General features: G+C 45.7%; 1 protein-coding gene across 3 annotated transcripts; it reads right to left on the reverse strand.

Annotated features, from left to right (window-relative positions):
* Nucleotides 1-308: 308 nt before the first annotated feature.
* On the reverse strand, nucleotides 309-13,982 carry LOC118092313 (GTPase IMAP family member 2-like). 3 transcript variants are annotated; one of them, XM_035130245.2, is made up of 5 exons: nucleotides 13,967-13,982; nucleotides 9,987-10,065; nucleotides 5,165-5,259; nucleotides 3,536-3,560; nucleotides 311-1,724 (listed from the first exon to the last, which is right to left on the reverse strand). In XM_035130245.2, the coding sequence occupies exons 4-5, from the start codon at nucleotides 3,552-3,554 to the stop codon at nucleotides 988-990; spliced, it is 756 nt and encodes a 251-aa protein (XP_034986136.1). In that variant the 5' UTR covers nucleotides 3,555-3,560; nucleotides 5,165-5,259; nucleotides 9,987-10,065; nucleotides 13,967-13,982; the 3' UTR covers nucleotides 311-987. The 3 variants fall into 3 exon arrangements, with proteins under 3 accessions (XP_034986135.1, XP_034986136.1, XP_034986137.1); XM_035130246.2 differs by lacking the exon at nucleotides 13,967-13,982 and having other exon boundaries at nucleotides 9,987-10,433; XM_035130244.2 differs by lacking the exons at nucleotides 9,987-10,065; nucleotides 13,967-13,982 and having other exon boundaries at nucleotides 309-1,724; nucleotides 5,165-5,398.
* Nucleotides 13,983-14,557: the final 575 nt, after the last annotated feature.

Genomic DNA, 14,557 nt, shown 5'->3' on the forward strand with positions numbered 1-14,557 from the left:
ATGGACACTCATTCATGCTTGTTTGTGACTTTTACTCAGTCCGTGGTCGACATCACACATTGAAAGAACGGTAAAAGCACATGACTTCCTTTGAGGAATCCTGGGAACTGTAGTTCACCTCTCACAGAGCAGCAATTCCCAGACACCCTTCACAAACTCCAGTTCCCATAATTCTCTGTGGGAAATCATGCAGTTTAAAAGGACCGTGTCCAGTCAGCCCCAATCACCTATTTGTCAAGTGGGAATAATTATGGTTTGCCACCCAGATCAAAATCCTTCCCATTAATTAACAAGTGGGGATTTTGATCTGCATTGGCTAGGGCTGGGCAATATCTAGTTTTCATCACTGCAATGTATCACCAGCTAAATGTCTGAAATAAGGATGGAGCTATATAGATGTGAACAGATATCTGGTTTTCAACATTGCCATATATCTCCAGCTAAACACACATGATATACCGATATATCACAACGTCTGAAATACGGATGGAACTTAGCTGGCTTCATGGTTTCCCCCAGATTGTGATTTCTGCAAAGCACACACACACACCATGATTTGCAATATATTGCCTGGTCAAATATTACGAAAACGATTATCACAATACGGACTTCAAACCAGTTTAGGGCAATATATCGCCCAGCCCTAGTACTGCCTTTGATAAGGTTCATATACGTGAGGTCGTTTTCCTTGTTTGCATACGTGAAATTGTTTTATATGTGCTTTTATTGTTATGTTTCTCCTGTTCAATTGATTTGACGTGTGATTCAGAAATGGAACGAACTGATGCAATCCATCATTAATCAATCAAATCTTTATTACGGCCATAGACCAGCATAAGTCAGGGTGGGGTACAATCGTTTAGAATCTGTAAAACATTTTGGAAAGCTAAAAAGTATTAAAAGAGAAGTCATATCTAAAAGACTTTGTTTATTTGTTGATTCATTTGTTTTTCTCCTGACACCTCATAAGAAGCTGGTGGGCTGGCTTTAAAAATCCCCGGCTCTGCTAATGGGGAGATATTGAGAGAAACTATTACGATAGTAAAGAAAGAGATAAAGGCCTACACCACCCGCACATATGAAGAGGAATATTGTTCTGTAGCTGAAACCAAGCGCTGCCTCCATGATGGGCGTCTCCAGGTATGGCCTTGCATTCCCCTGGACCATCTCCACAACCATCTCCATCAGCTCAGAGACCTGGTCCTTTCGTTCTTCTACTGCTGCCCTGTTATTAAAAGCGCAGAAGCGTCCCCCACATTCTTGGACCAGCTTCCGGAGAGCCTCATTCTCTGACTGCATCACGTAATCCTGCAAAGAGTTGCCTTCTAAGACTTCTTTGCGGGTGAACAAGAGGATGGTGTGCTTCATGGCCTCCGTCCCAAACATGTCCCGGACTCGCTGGGCTGCCTCCTTGTCCTCCGCGGTGAAGCGACCCACTTGGGTCACAAACACGAGCGCGTGAGGGCCAGGCTGAGAGAGGTCGAGGCAACGCTTGGTCTCCTGGTCCAGCCTTTCATCGCAAGCTCCTGTGCCCAAAATATCCGCTGTGTCAACCACGGACACGGCATAGCCTCTCCAAATGCAAGACGCCTTTTCGCAGGCCAAGGTGGTTGTCCTGGCCTGAAGTTTCGAATCAAAGAGCTTCTGGCCAAGGATAGTGTTTCCTGTGGCGCTTTTGCCGCCTCCAGTCTTGCCCACAAGGACGATCCTCAGTTCTTGATTTCCTGCGGGTTTTGAAAGACAGCGAAGATCTGGTCAGCAAAAATATCAGAGCAACCACTTCTAGTGGGATCCCTCTTAATATGTGATTGTTGAGAATTACCTTGTTTTCTGATCCTCACAGAGACTGAATGCATATGTAAAGCGTAAAGGTAAAGGTAAAGGGACTCCTGACCATTAGGTCCAGCCGTGACCGACTCTGGGGTTGCGGCGCTCATCTCATGTTATTGGCCAGCATGACAAAGCCACTTCTGGCAAACGAGGGCAGCACACGGAAATGCCGTTTACCTTCCCACCGGAGCAGTACCTATTTATCTACTTGCATTTTTTTTGTGCTTTCGAACTGCTAGATGGGCAGGAGCTGGGACTGAGTAACGGGAGCTCACCCCGTCGTGGGGATTCGAATGGCAAACCTTCTGATCGGCAAGCCCTAGGCTCTGAGGTTTAACCCACAGCGCCACCCGTTGTGGCACTGTGTACACATGTAAAAATAAAAGCAGAAGAAGAACAGATTGGGAAATGTTTATTGAATATATGGGAAATAATTATGTACACCTGATAAATTCAACAGTGTAAATAAGTTTTGATGGATGCAATAATGGAATACTGAACGGTTTAAAGGAAACATGGAAAGAGAAGGGAAGTCATTGATATTTTCAGGATGTTAAAATTAGTATTTTAAATTGTAAAACAGAAGTGTGTGTGTTTGTGTGTGTGTTTATATAGCACCAACTCATGTAAAATATCACACAACGTGTGATTACAGTATTATTATTATTATATTATTATTATTATTATTATACTGTCCCTCATCCACAGATCTCAGGGCACATAAAAACAACAATTATTAAAATGACTGGCTAACCAAGAAACTATAAATAGTTTGAGAGGACCATTGGTATAAACAGTTATGCAAGTATATTTCATACTTCTGCACAGCATCTTTTAACTGAGCATGAACCAAACAAGTTTGTTTCACAACAGGACAACTATGAAGTAGAATTCGTTCCTCTGGGGGCATCTTGAACTTGAACTAGTTCCTTTTCCAAATTAGCTCTCCAAGCTTTGGCCAGTGCAGGCAAGGATGAGCTGGGCGAACCAGTGGCCTGATGCAGCCGAGGGCATCTTCTAGGTTCCTGCAGATGTGCGTCAGGATGGCATCCCACCCAGGCACCTCCCACCTCCCAAAATCCGAGGAAGAAAAGAGTGGAAGGATGGGCATCATGTCCGAGCTTCTGGTATCATTGGCCCAGTCCTGTGGAACTCCCTGCCACTGGAGATTCAGCTGGTGCCGTCTGTGCCAACTTTTGAACACCTGCTGAAATGCCCTCCCATCAGATGTCAAGGAAATAAACAACTCTCTGACTTTTAGAAGGCAGCCCTCTTTAGGGAAGTTTTTAATGATTGAACTTTTAATAGTATATAGTAATAGTACAATAATAGTATTCTGTTGGGATCAGCCCAAAGTGGCTGGGGAAACCCAGCCAGATGGGCAGGGTAATAATAATAATAATAATAATGTCCTGACAGGCTTATGCAGGCAATTAAGAACACACCCTTCCACAATGGTTCATTGATGTCTGTTTTTAACTCTCTTTGTTGTGGTGCTTATTGTACTCTTTTTATATTTTTTTGCTGAAAACCACTTTGATTTTTTTTAAAAATTATTACATATTGGTGTAACAATAATTTTTGCAAATAAATAAAATAAATGTCGGTGGGGGTGCTGCGAAAAACTCTTGCAAAATATATTTAGAATAATCCACCCAACCCCAAGCAGTCCATTGGCCTCTGAGTCACTTGAACCCTTCCTTACCTCCTCTGGTCCTGCCCATCTTCCCCTGAAAAAAATGGCAAGAAATCAAGATGAGAGTCTCAGGCAGCCTTCCACCTGCAAAGCCAGCCCACCCACCCAGCCCACCCAGCCCTAGTTCAGACATGTGGCATCTCGAGTGAGAAGCAGCACATTTCAGAAATAAAAATGTCCAGAATATTTTGCAAGCAATGCGAAAGGAAATGCCCACTGAACTGTGCCCAAGCGCTGTGGCTCTTTTGTCAGGTGGCACTTATGCAGAATTCAATGAAAAATGTTATTATTATTTATTTCAAATATTATTTTCACATACTGTGAATAGAAGAACACCCCTCCTCACCCTGAAGGGAGCACCTGCCAAACATCAGTTTAAACATCTAAGGCTTTATATGATTCTTTTGGGAAGTTTTTAACATTTGATGTTTTATTATGTGTTTAGATCTTTTGGAAGCTGCCCAGAGTAGCTGTGGCAACCCAGTCAGATGGGTGGGGTTCAAATAATAAAATTTATATTCATTTCATAAAAATATTCACCCCTTGATTATAAAAAAAGAACCTCAAAGCAGTTTGCAAAAAAAACACCACCATTAAGAAGAATTAACGATGACTTAAAAGCTGAGTTAAATAGTTAAAATGACAATAACAGATTAAAAGTCTCGCTGGCTTTCTAAGCATCTGAATAGGCTTGTCTAAAGAAGATTAACAGGCCTTCCAAGTGTCCCTATTTTCCAGGGACAGTCCCAGATTTACAGATGCCACCCCCATTTCAGATTTGATCCCAGAATGTCCCGCTTTTCCTTAGACTAATAGAATCATAGAACTGTAGAGTTGGAAGGGACCCTGAGAGTCATCTAGTCCAATCCCTCGGCAATACAGGAATATGCAGCTGTCCCATATGGGGATCGAACCTGCACCCTTGGCTCCAAGCAACAGAGACGGCCAGGTTCAGGAAGCCCCTATTACCATTGGAGAAATGTTGGAGGCATGGAGTTATGGAACCCACGAGCCAAGGATAGAAGTAACTAGACAACCTATAGAAGACATCTGAAGGCAGCCCTGGACAGGGAAGCTGTTTAATGTTTGGTTCTGCTTTTAAATACATGTTGGAAGCCACCCAGAGTGTCTGGGGCCACAAAGTCAAATGTGTACAAGTAATAAAATTATCAATCATATTATGGAACAGGACGACCCTATTTTCATCAGGAAAATGTGGGAGGGTGAGGAATAATTTCAGCAAGCGCCAAAAAGAGTACAGTGTCCCGGACAAAAATAATCCAACCACCCTGCTCGTATTTGTGGTGGAAGAGGAGCCACAGTTTGGCACCCTCTTAAGCCACAGTCGGTTTAAGGATCCTCTGCAAATATCCTTCTTCCTTGCCTTTTCTTGCAACAGGCTAAACACAGCTGCTGCTGCCACCCTAGGAAGCTTGATGCCAGGGGCCCAGCCTATATGCCTGGATCTATTGAACGGAGCTCCTTCTGAGCGAGGAAGGTGCGCCCATGAGCGCAGAGAGGCTGCCAATACCAAGGGCTGCAAGCGAGACAAGGGCGTCTCCCGGGTCCTCTTGCAACGAGATCCCTTTCTCCCTCCTCCTCTCCACTACTCTGCCCTTCCGAGCTGGCAGACCTCACCTCCTCAGCTGCTTCTGCAGATCCTTCTTCGTCCCACGTCGTCTTCCACCCCGTTTTGAATTTTCCTGCCGTGAACGGGAGCGAGCGAAGAGCTGCTTCTCCGAAGGGAAAATGAAAGTAGCAGCTGAATGAGGTTCTCTTCTGCTTGGAATGAGCAGGACAAGAGTTCCCCCTAGTGGCTGCTTGGAGAACTAGCAGCTGGCTTGGGCGATGGGTAGCCGCGTGGGGCGCTGTTCAGCTTAGATTTAGAGAAAAGGCGAGCGCAGCTTCCATCCTAAGCCTCTGCGGGGATCGCTCGCCTCCCGCGGAGGCTTGGGACTGGGAGGCAAGCTGTTTAGAACATTACTTGCCTGGGAGGGTTAAGCAAGACTTCATGACGGTGGGTCTCTGATAAAATGGTCATGAAAAGCAGAGCAAGAGGAAGGTGACCGCTGGCCAAGGATCCAGGACTCCCTGAGCATCCACCCTTTGGTGTTCCTAATTTTTTATGTTGCAAGCCTCCAGGCAGGACCTTGTGAATTTCCTTAAAATAATAATAATAGCCTTGAGAATTAAGCATCACTGAACTCGGTGGAACCTGCTTCCAAGTCAACCTGCATGGTTCCCCCCCAGGCAGGTTGACTCTGAAGCCAGACCCCACCGAGTTTAACGGGACTTCAGCTCCTCAGGCTCCGATGGCTAATGAAACAAGGCAAGCCCCACCCCACATAATCCATCGCAGGATATGGCACACATGAACCCCATTTGAATGGCAATGCCCACCAAGTGGCGGTGGGGGCCGCTTCCTCAGACAACAACGACCGAGGCAGAGGAGGAGAAGGAGGAGGCCTGTCTTCGTCCTCAACCACCACCTCAGAGTTGAGGAGCAGCTCTTCATGCAATGCAGCACATGCTGCCACTGCAGAGCACTTGTGGGAGCCACCCTTCTGGACACCAGGGGGCTGGAGGCAGAGTTCTCCTCCATGCTGCTCAGCTGGGAGGGAGGGCCACCACCACCTCGGGAGGCAAAAGCGGCCAGCTCGTGTGGCCCTCCCAGAAGAAGCAGCACAAGCAGCAGCAGCAGCAGCAGCGCCCATGCGCAGAGGGGAGCGGGCCAAGGAGGATAGGGAGAAGGAAAGAAGAAGAAGAAAAGTTTGGATTTGTAACTGGCTCACTGACCGAACCCAAAGGGTGCTCATCAATGGCTCCTCCTCATCCTGGAGAGTAGTGACTAGAGGGGTGCCACAGGGTTCTGTCTTGGGCCCAGTCTTCTTTAACATCTTTATCAATGACTTGGATATTGAGCTTGAGGGCATCCTGAGCAAGTTTGCAGATGACACCAAATTGGGAGGGGTGGCTAATACCCCAGAGGACAGGATCATACTTCAAAATGACCTTAACAGATTAGATAACTGGGCTAAAGCAAACAAGATGAATTTTAACAGGGAGAAATGTAAGGCACAAATACAGGATGGGAGACACCTGGATTGAGAGCAGAGAAGAGCTGATGGACAGGAAAGGTTGCAGGGGTATGAGGGCACACACATGAGCATAACTGTTACAGACACACACAAAAACACACACCAAGTTTAGAATGTTATGGTCGGTGGGGCGCAGCTGGCAGGCGTGTAGGGAAAGGGGAGGCCGTGCAGCTCCCCCATTCGCTGGGGCGCCCCTGAGAAGTCAGAGCCCTTGCGCAATGCGCTACTAAGTCCAATGGGAAAGACGGCTCTGCATAGAATCGTAGAGTTGGAAGGGGCCTGAGGGTCATCTAGTCCAACCCCCCTGCAATGCAGGAATATGCAGCTGCCCCATCGAACTTGCAACCTTGACATCATCAGCACCATACTATACTGAGAATTGCACAGAATGATGCCTGGCAGGGGGCAAGGCATATTTTTTGAAGGGGACGAGCCCCCTAATATTCAGGGTGTTGATCAACGTCGTGTACATGATGTCATGATGTCACACGGCATCGCTCACGGGGGGGGGGGCTCGATCTCCTTAAGGAGATGCTTATTATGCTAACGTGTTTTTAGGGTTGTATTTTTTTTTAAATCATCTTTATTCATTTTATAGATAAAATACCAAATACAAAAAGCAAAAAGAAAAATAACAGGCACAGAAAAAGCATAAAAAGAAAAAAGCAAACAAACAACAACAAAAAATCAAAAAACAAATAATAATAATAATCTATGTCTTATATCCTCATCAATTCATTTGGACTCCCCCGATTCTCCCCTCATTGGTTTCTTATTTCAATTCTTTACAAAGCAGTTTTCACAACATATCAATTATTTTAAAATCTATTAGAATTTCCTTTCTAATTATCCTCTTTAAGTTTTAATAACTAATAACTCAATTTTAATATACATACAATTCTAATTAATAATTCCCCAACTTAAGTTTTTGTCAGAAATGAAATTCCCTTTACAAAGCAGTTTTCACAACATATCAATTATTTTAAAATCTATTAGAATTTCCTTTCTAATTATCCTCTTTAAGTTTTAATAACTAATAACTCAATTTTAATATACATACAATTCTAATTAATAATTCCCCAACTTAAGTTTTTGTCAGAAATGAAATTCCCTTTTTAAAAAAACAAAAAGATTCATTCTCCCCCCCTTCCCCTGGACCCAGATTACCCAGAAATCTCAGCAAATTCCATAATTCATGCCAGTGTCGGACTTTCAATCCGCCTATAAACACAAAATTATGACTTTTATCCCACACCTACCCTTTCCGCAAGCTTCCAATCATATTTTTTGAAACCCACCTGTTCCCCCCCCCTCTTATTACTTCCCCACACCCTTCTTCCATTCTTTTTTCCCAGCGATTTCCCTGCCCACCCTCTCTCACTGGGTGTGCAGAAAAACCCTCTGGGTCACCATTGAGGAGTTCTTTTTTCAAGTCCTGGATTTGCCCCACATCTCTCACTTGTGGAGCATTTTGCCCTCCCTCTTTCTCCTCTTCTTTGCATTTTTGAGATGTTTCAAAATTGTCCTTATTGTCTTGCGCTTGTAATTCTTCCTCTAGATCCTCGGAGCTGGTTTAGGGTTGTATTTGACTCTTGGAAATGGCTTTGGAGCTTTTCATAAACCCAATAAGCTAAGTCATGCTGATGCCTCTCCCTCTCCCCCCTTTTTAAAAGGTGATGAGGATGTCAATCTACAGAGAGAATGGGGGGTGGACTGGGGGCAGTGGGGGCTGAACCATAGGAAAGGAAAGGCCACTGGGTCCAAGCCCCAAGGTCGTCCATCTTTGTCCAGGTTCAAATGACCTGCTGGCGAAAGGTGCCCCTTGGGAAAGCCACCGGCTGAAGGTCGTGGTCCTCTGCTGCTGAGGTTCATTCCTTTGCCTGGGAGACGCTCCATGGCCCTGTGCTCCCTTGGGCCAGTGCACCTCTTCCTCATCCTGCTGCCCTCAGGTGCAGCCCCCATCTCCCATCCTCAGAGGCAGGAGCGGCCCAAGACAAGAGGGTGCAATTCCCATTCTCTGCATCAAACCTGACTAGATGGGGAGTTGACTCTTAGGCCAACACTGGTGATGTTCTGCCACGCTTCAGAGCAGCAAGCTAGCAGGGCACATCGCATGGCACTCCCTTCTTTCTTTCTTTTAGAGTTTTCTATTTCTATTTTTCAAATTTATACATTTCATTAGTTTTACAAACAATTTAACATTTCCAAATTTTGACTTCCTTCCCCCTCTTTCTGCAGTTCCTTAAATTATTTTTTCCAAAAATATCTTCTGCATATCCAAATTCATTTAACTTGCTCACTTATTTATCTACTGTAAATATATGTTATTATAAAACTGCAGTTATTACAGTAATCCTGCTAATATTTTTATCTGTTTGCAATTTATCTGTAAATATTCAATAAACCATTTCTATTCTTGCTTTCTTATTCTTCTGGTATGTTTCGCCATATTTGCAAACTCCACAAGTTTTTGCATCCATTCTTCCTTTGCTGGGACCAGGCCCGTCTTAAGCATACCTGGCACAGTGGTGCGACGGATCCCTCCGGCGGCCCCCCCCCCCCCCCGTTTCCCAGCGCGCGGCGGAGGCGGCCCCAGGATCGCGCGTGCCTCTGGAGAGCGGCCTAAAGCCGCTCAACAGCTGAGAGGCGCGCCTGGGACTGCATCCGGGGCGCCTGGGGTGGCCTCCGTCACACCTCTCAGCGAGTGCAGCAAGTGCAGCGGCACCCCTGGTGGCCTGGCGCCCTAGTGCCCCGCGCCACCGGACCCGGGCCTAGAGACAGCCCTGGCTGGGACTTCTGCTTCTTTCCATTTTCAGGTGAGCAACATTCTTGCTGCTGTAGTAGAAGACATAAATAATTTCTATAAAATTTAGGTAGTTCTGTCCCTATGATTCCCTATGATTATCTCCTGGCAAACCATTTGCTTTACCAACTTCATATAATAAATCTTTTCCTTTGTGCTCAACTTCTGCCTGAGTCTCCAAGTGTCAATGTTTTACCTGACATGCAAAAACCATAACTTAACCTGTGGTGGTAACAACAACAACAAGAACAACAACAACTTTTATATTTATATCCTGCCCATCTGGATGGATTTCCCCAGCCACTCTGGGGAGGGCAAAACTCGAGCGATTATGAATGTTGACAGCATTGCTACTTGTGTCAGAGCTGGGGTAAAAAATATCCACCACCAATACTCTCTCACACAAAAGTGGAATTAAAAAAATAATATAAGGGTGGGTCAGTGTTGACAATGAACCTAAAAGAAAATAGAAATTGCAAAAAATAAAGGCCGTGTGTTTTTAAAGCGAGTCATGTGGTATTGCACAAATGCCATTGGAGCGCAATGCTTGGTTTTACACCTTATCCAATATGATTCCATCCTTCTGTCCTTGAAATAGTTGTAAGAATAGAGTATGTAAGATCCAAACAGCTCCCAGTCTGCAAAGTTAACACACAGAGAACACTAATTCACGACCCACTGGAAAAGTGCCGCACCATCTCTTTCAATCTCTTCCTGCACTGCAGGGGGTAAGACTAGATGACCCTTGGGGTGCCTTCCAACTCTACAAGGCCATGATTACCTGTCCCCCACACACCTGCCCACTGATCAAAGCCAAAGAAACTCACCTACTGAATTATCCAGCACCCACTGCTAACTGCTCCTCCCTGGCAAGACAGTGTGAAGAAGGTGGAGGGGGGATCCTTTCTGCAGACTGATCAAAGAAGAGGACAAAAAGATTCCTCCTCGGCCTCTGGGAGGGCAGCCAGTTAGACTCCCACTGCAGACTTGGTTTAAAATTCCTCCTCCTCCTCCTCCTCCTCCACCACCACCAGGCAGCTGTTCCAGGTGAAAACTGTGGGATGGAACATAAGCAGTCAAATATAACATTTCCTGTTTTGCCTAGAGTGAACATGCAGGGGAATGTTGGTCCAGCCAGTTGAACTTCCTGTTACACCTGGTCTGGAACATCCTTCCTTTGCGTGTGACCAGGTAGGTGGGTGTGACCCTTCCAGACCTAATCAAAGGTCCATTCATGCAGCCATCTTCCTCTTTGTTATGTACTGAGCTGAATCCTAGAACAATAGGATTCAGAATCAGCGGGAGCTACCCAATCCAACTCCAGGTGGAAGTGAATCCGCAACCTGATTGGCCTGCTGGAGCAGCCAATCAGGCGGCTGGCAGAAGTGAATCTGCTACCGGATTGGCCTGTAGGAGCAGCCAATCAGGCTGCAGGCAGAAGTCAATCCACAATATAATTGGCCCACAGGTGTAGCCCTGAAGTAGCCAATCACGCAAGGCCCATTGTGTAAATAATGTATATAAGCAGATGGTTTTGGGAAAAGAGCCATTCTTCTCCTCCTCTTCTCCTTGATGACTATGAGCTGAATAAAGAGCATGAAATTCACTCTCGACTCCGAGTACATTTCACTCTTGGAGTCTTTTTTGCCATTTGCCTCCTGGACTACCCACATGGGGCAAATCCACTCCTTCTACTTATTTGTAACTTCAAGCCTAATGCCTTCCTTCAGGGACCACACTGTGCTCTGATCGTGAGTAAACTTCTTCTTGTTACTTATGAGCAAGACTGTGGTGTCTTTATTCTTTTAGGAGGGAAGCAAAGGGGTCTTGCCAGGAATAATAGAACTTAGGAGATTCTAACGAATCTGCAACCAGCTTCCTGCTGTGTAAATAGGGGGGGATGTTCTCTGCTGTATGAATAAACTCACTAGCGTGAGTTGGGAAGAAGAATATTTAATCAATATATCCTCTCTTGCTACCCACATTCCCACAAAAACTGGACAGTAGGAAGAGTGAATATAAGAAGAGCCTGCAGGATTAGGCCAGCAGCCCATCTAGTCCAGCATCTTGTTCTCACAGTGGCCTGCTAGATGCCTCTGGGAAACCCAGGAGCAGGACATGAGCATTCTCCCCTGCTATGATTTCCAGAAACTGGTGTTCAGAAACAGTGGAACCTAGCTGGGGAAAACAGGGTGAAAAATATCAGGAGAGGGAGACATTTGCAGAACATTGGCACCTGGAAACTTATTCGCACAAAAAGCAACAGCCAGGAGGAAAAGCTTATTTAGGCAGCTAAACTGGAGCCTTTTCCACCAAGTCACTCTCTAGATACTTGTCACTGCAAATGATATGAGATATTTACACATTAATGACAACTAACCAGCCAGTTCCTAAGAGCACAGGGTGGTTACAATTCAAAAGAAATAAAATCCCTAAATCCCTGATCTGTCAACAGCAACTAAAATGATATCAGGGCATTTAACAAGAGCTGCTGGTGTTGCAGGTTGTTCTAACTTTTAGCAAGAAAATTTGGGCAGTTAACTCATCCAAGCACTTGTGTCTTCCCCACTTTTTCCTGAATTACTTGACATATTCCGACAGGGGCGTAGCCAGGATCAAAACTAGGGGGGGGGGGGCAAGCCATGGTCGTTCAGGGGCGGGGCCACAAAGTGGGAACGTGGACCCTGCTTGGCTGGAGAGGACGGGAGGGTCGGGCAGGCGAGAGGGGGTGACAGGGTGGGCGAGGGCGAGGCAAGGCACGGCACGGCCGCAGTCACGACGGCTCCGAGGCGTTGCTGCATATCAGCAAAATATTTCAACCATGTTGTGGGTTCAAGCCCCACCTTAGGAAAAAATTCCTGCATTGCAGGGGGTTGGACTAGATGACCCTTGTGGTCCCGTCCAACTACAATTCCATGATTCTATTGATATATTACCATAGCATATGCATCATTCTGCTTTCTTGAATTGTCCTAGGCATAGCAGCCAACTCCTAGAGGCCTAGGTGCCTCCCCCCCCCAATTACTGGTAAATACTGTATTTTAAAGAGTCATCCCCCCCATGTTGATGGGCTTTCTTTGTGGGGCTTATCTGCCCCCCCCCAGTATTTTATTGAGGATGGAAGAGGGAGGAAAGGAAGGAAGAAATAGAGAGGGATAACTCATATTTGTGGGTGCCTCTGGGTGACGCTGTGATGCTAGAACTCTGCAGCAAGAGGAAGATACCGGTTCACCTGTACAGGAGCCTTGTAAGCAGCTTTCTCTCTGCTTGATTTACAGCAGGCACGTCCAACAGGTAGATTGTGATCTACCAGTAGATCACTGGATGTCTGTGGTAGATCACTGCTAGATCACTGGCACCCCTAAAAAAAGCTCACCCAAAATTTTCCTCCTCCCTAAAAAAAGCTGAACTATGACCTGAAGCCCTAAACAAAAATGGGCCTCCCTCCCTCCTAAAAGAAGCTCAACAAGTTTGACCTAAACCCCCCAAAACAGGGCTTCCCTTCCTTAAAAAAACTCAACAGCTTTGACCTGAACCCCCCAAAAGGGGGTAGATCACTCCCAGTTTTTAACTCTGTGAGTAGATCAGAGTCTCTTGGGAGGTGGCCACCCCTGATTTACAGTATACAGATGCAGGAGCAGACTGGAACACCACTGCTTTTTATAAACATCACTGTGTCTATCAAAGCTACAGCCCCCCCCCCTTATTCACTTCCTTTTAGCCTTGCAGGGCCACCTTAGTCAAAATGAATCCTCTGCACCCTCATTAAATCGCCAATAGAACTGTTAATGTGATCCCTGAATGCTCATTAACAGCTCCCACTGAAGAACAATAGGGTGAATAGGGTGAACCTTGCCTGAAGGGATATTCTGCTCCATTGTCTTAACTGCTTAAGTACCGGTAGACACTTTGCTTTATTTATTTGATGTGTTTTTGTTACAGCTGTGTTCCCGCCCCACCCCCACCCCCAGCAAGTGGAGAGCTGCTCTTGCTAAAGCAAAGCCCTTTCCACTTCAGTTTTTGGAGGGGGAAAGTGCTGGTTATGGTCTGTAAAATACAATAATGTTTTGCTTCTAGGGGGGCAGCTGCCCCCTCCTGCCCCCCTTGTCTACGCCCATGTATTCCGAGGCTGAGTGTTGGCACAGAAGGCTGTTTCTGCAGGGCTGCAAATGAAGCTCTGCATCCTCCACTCCAAGCCTATTAATAAATGGAATCACTTGGCTCACATCTGGAGACAGACACTCCCCCCCCCAAGGTGGCTTCAACCAGAAGCTCCACAAGCCTACCCAGCCACATAACTACAATATTTTTGTAAATCCTCTTTAAAGTTTGTAAGAATCTGGTATATGCACTGGTGTTTTCTTGCAGAAAATACTTTCCAGTTAATCTGTCACCCTTAAGTTGCAACCCTAAACCTATTTGTAAATCAGCTAGCCCTGAATAATTTCAGATTCCCTCGCCCCTCTTCACAATCCCATGCCCACACGCTACCTCTCTGACAATCACAGCTGCCCTCTCTGCCCTCACTTGGATACAGACCTGGACGGCCTTATGTGCTGCTTCTCTTGTCTGTTTTCCTGAACTTATGAGCATTAGGAGTCAAACATTTGATCTGCGTAGAAAGCGAAAGTAATTCTGCCATGGATTGGATTTCATCTGGCATAGTCAGACACACCGGCTGCCAATGTCTCTCAGTGCTGGTAAACCAGCTGGTTTACAGGAAAAGCATTGGGAAGAAATGGGGGGGGGGCGAGGGGAGCAGAAATCTTGTCAGTCTTGGGAACCAGAGTGATTTATGTGCTTTATTGTAATTCTTCCAGTCATAGTTCAACAGAAGCATTGTTAGAATCATCATCATCATCATCATCATCAACAACTATTATTATTATTATTATTACCTTGCCCATCTGGCTGGGTTTCCCCAGCCACTCTGGGAAGCTCCCAACAGAGTATTATTATTAATAATAATAAAGCAATAAAACATCAAACATGAAAAACTTCCCTAAACAGGGCTGCCTTCAGATGTCTTCTAAAAGACAGGTAGTTGTTTATTTCCTTGACATCTGATGGGAGGGTGTTCCACAGGGAGGGCGCCACCACCGAGAAGGCCCTCTGCCTGGTTCCCTGTAG

Source organism: Zootoca vivipara, chromosome 12 (assembly GCF_963506605.1).
Source record: "Zootoca vivipara chromosome 12, rZooViv1.1, whole genome shotgun sequence".
NCBI classification, from domain to species: Eukaryota; Metazoa; Chordata; class Lepidosauria; order Squamata; family Lacertidae; genus Zootoca; species Zootoca vivipara.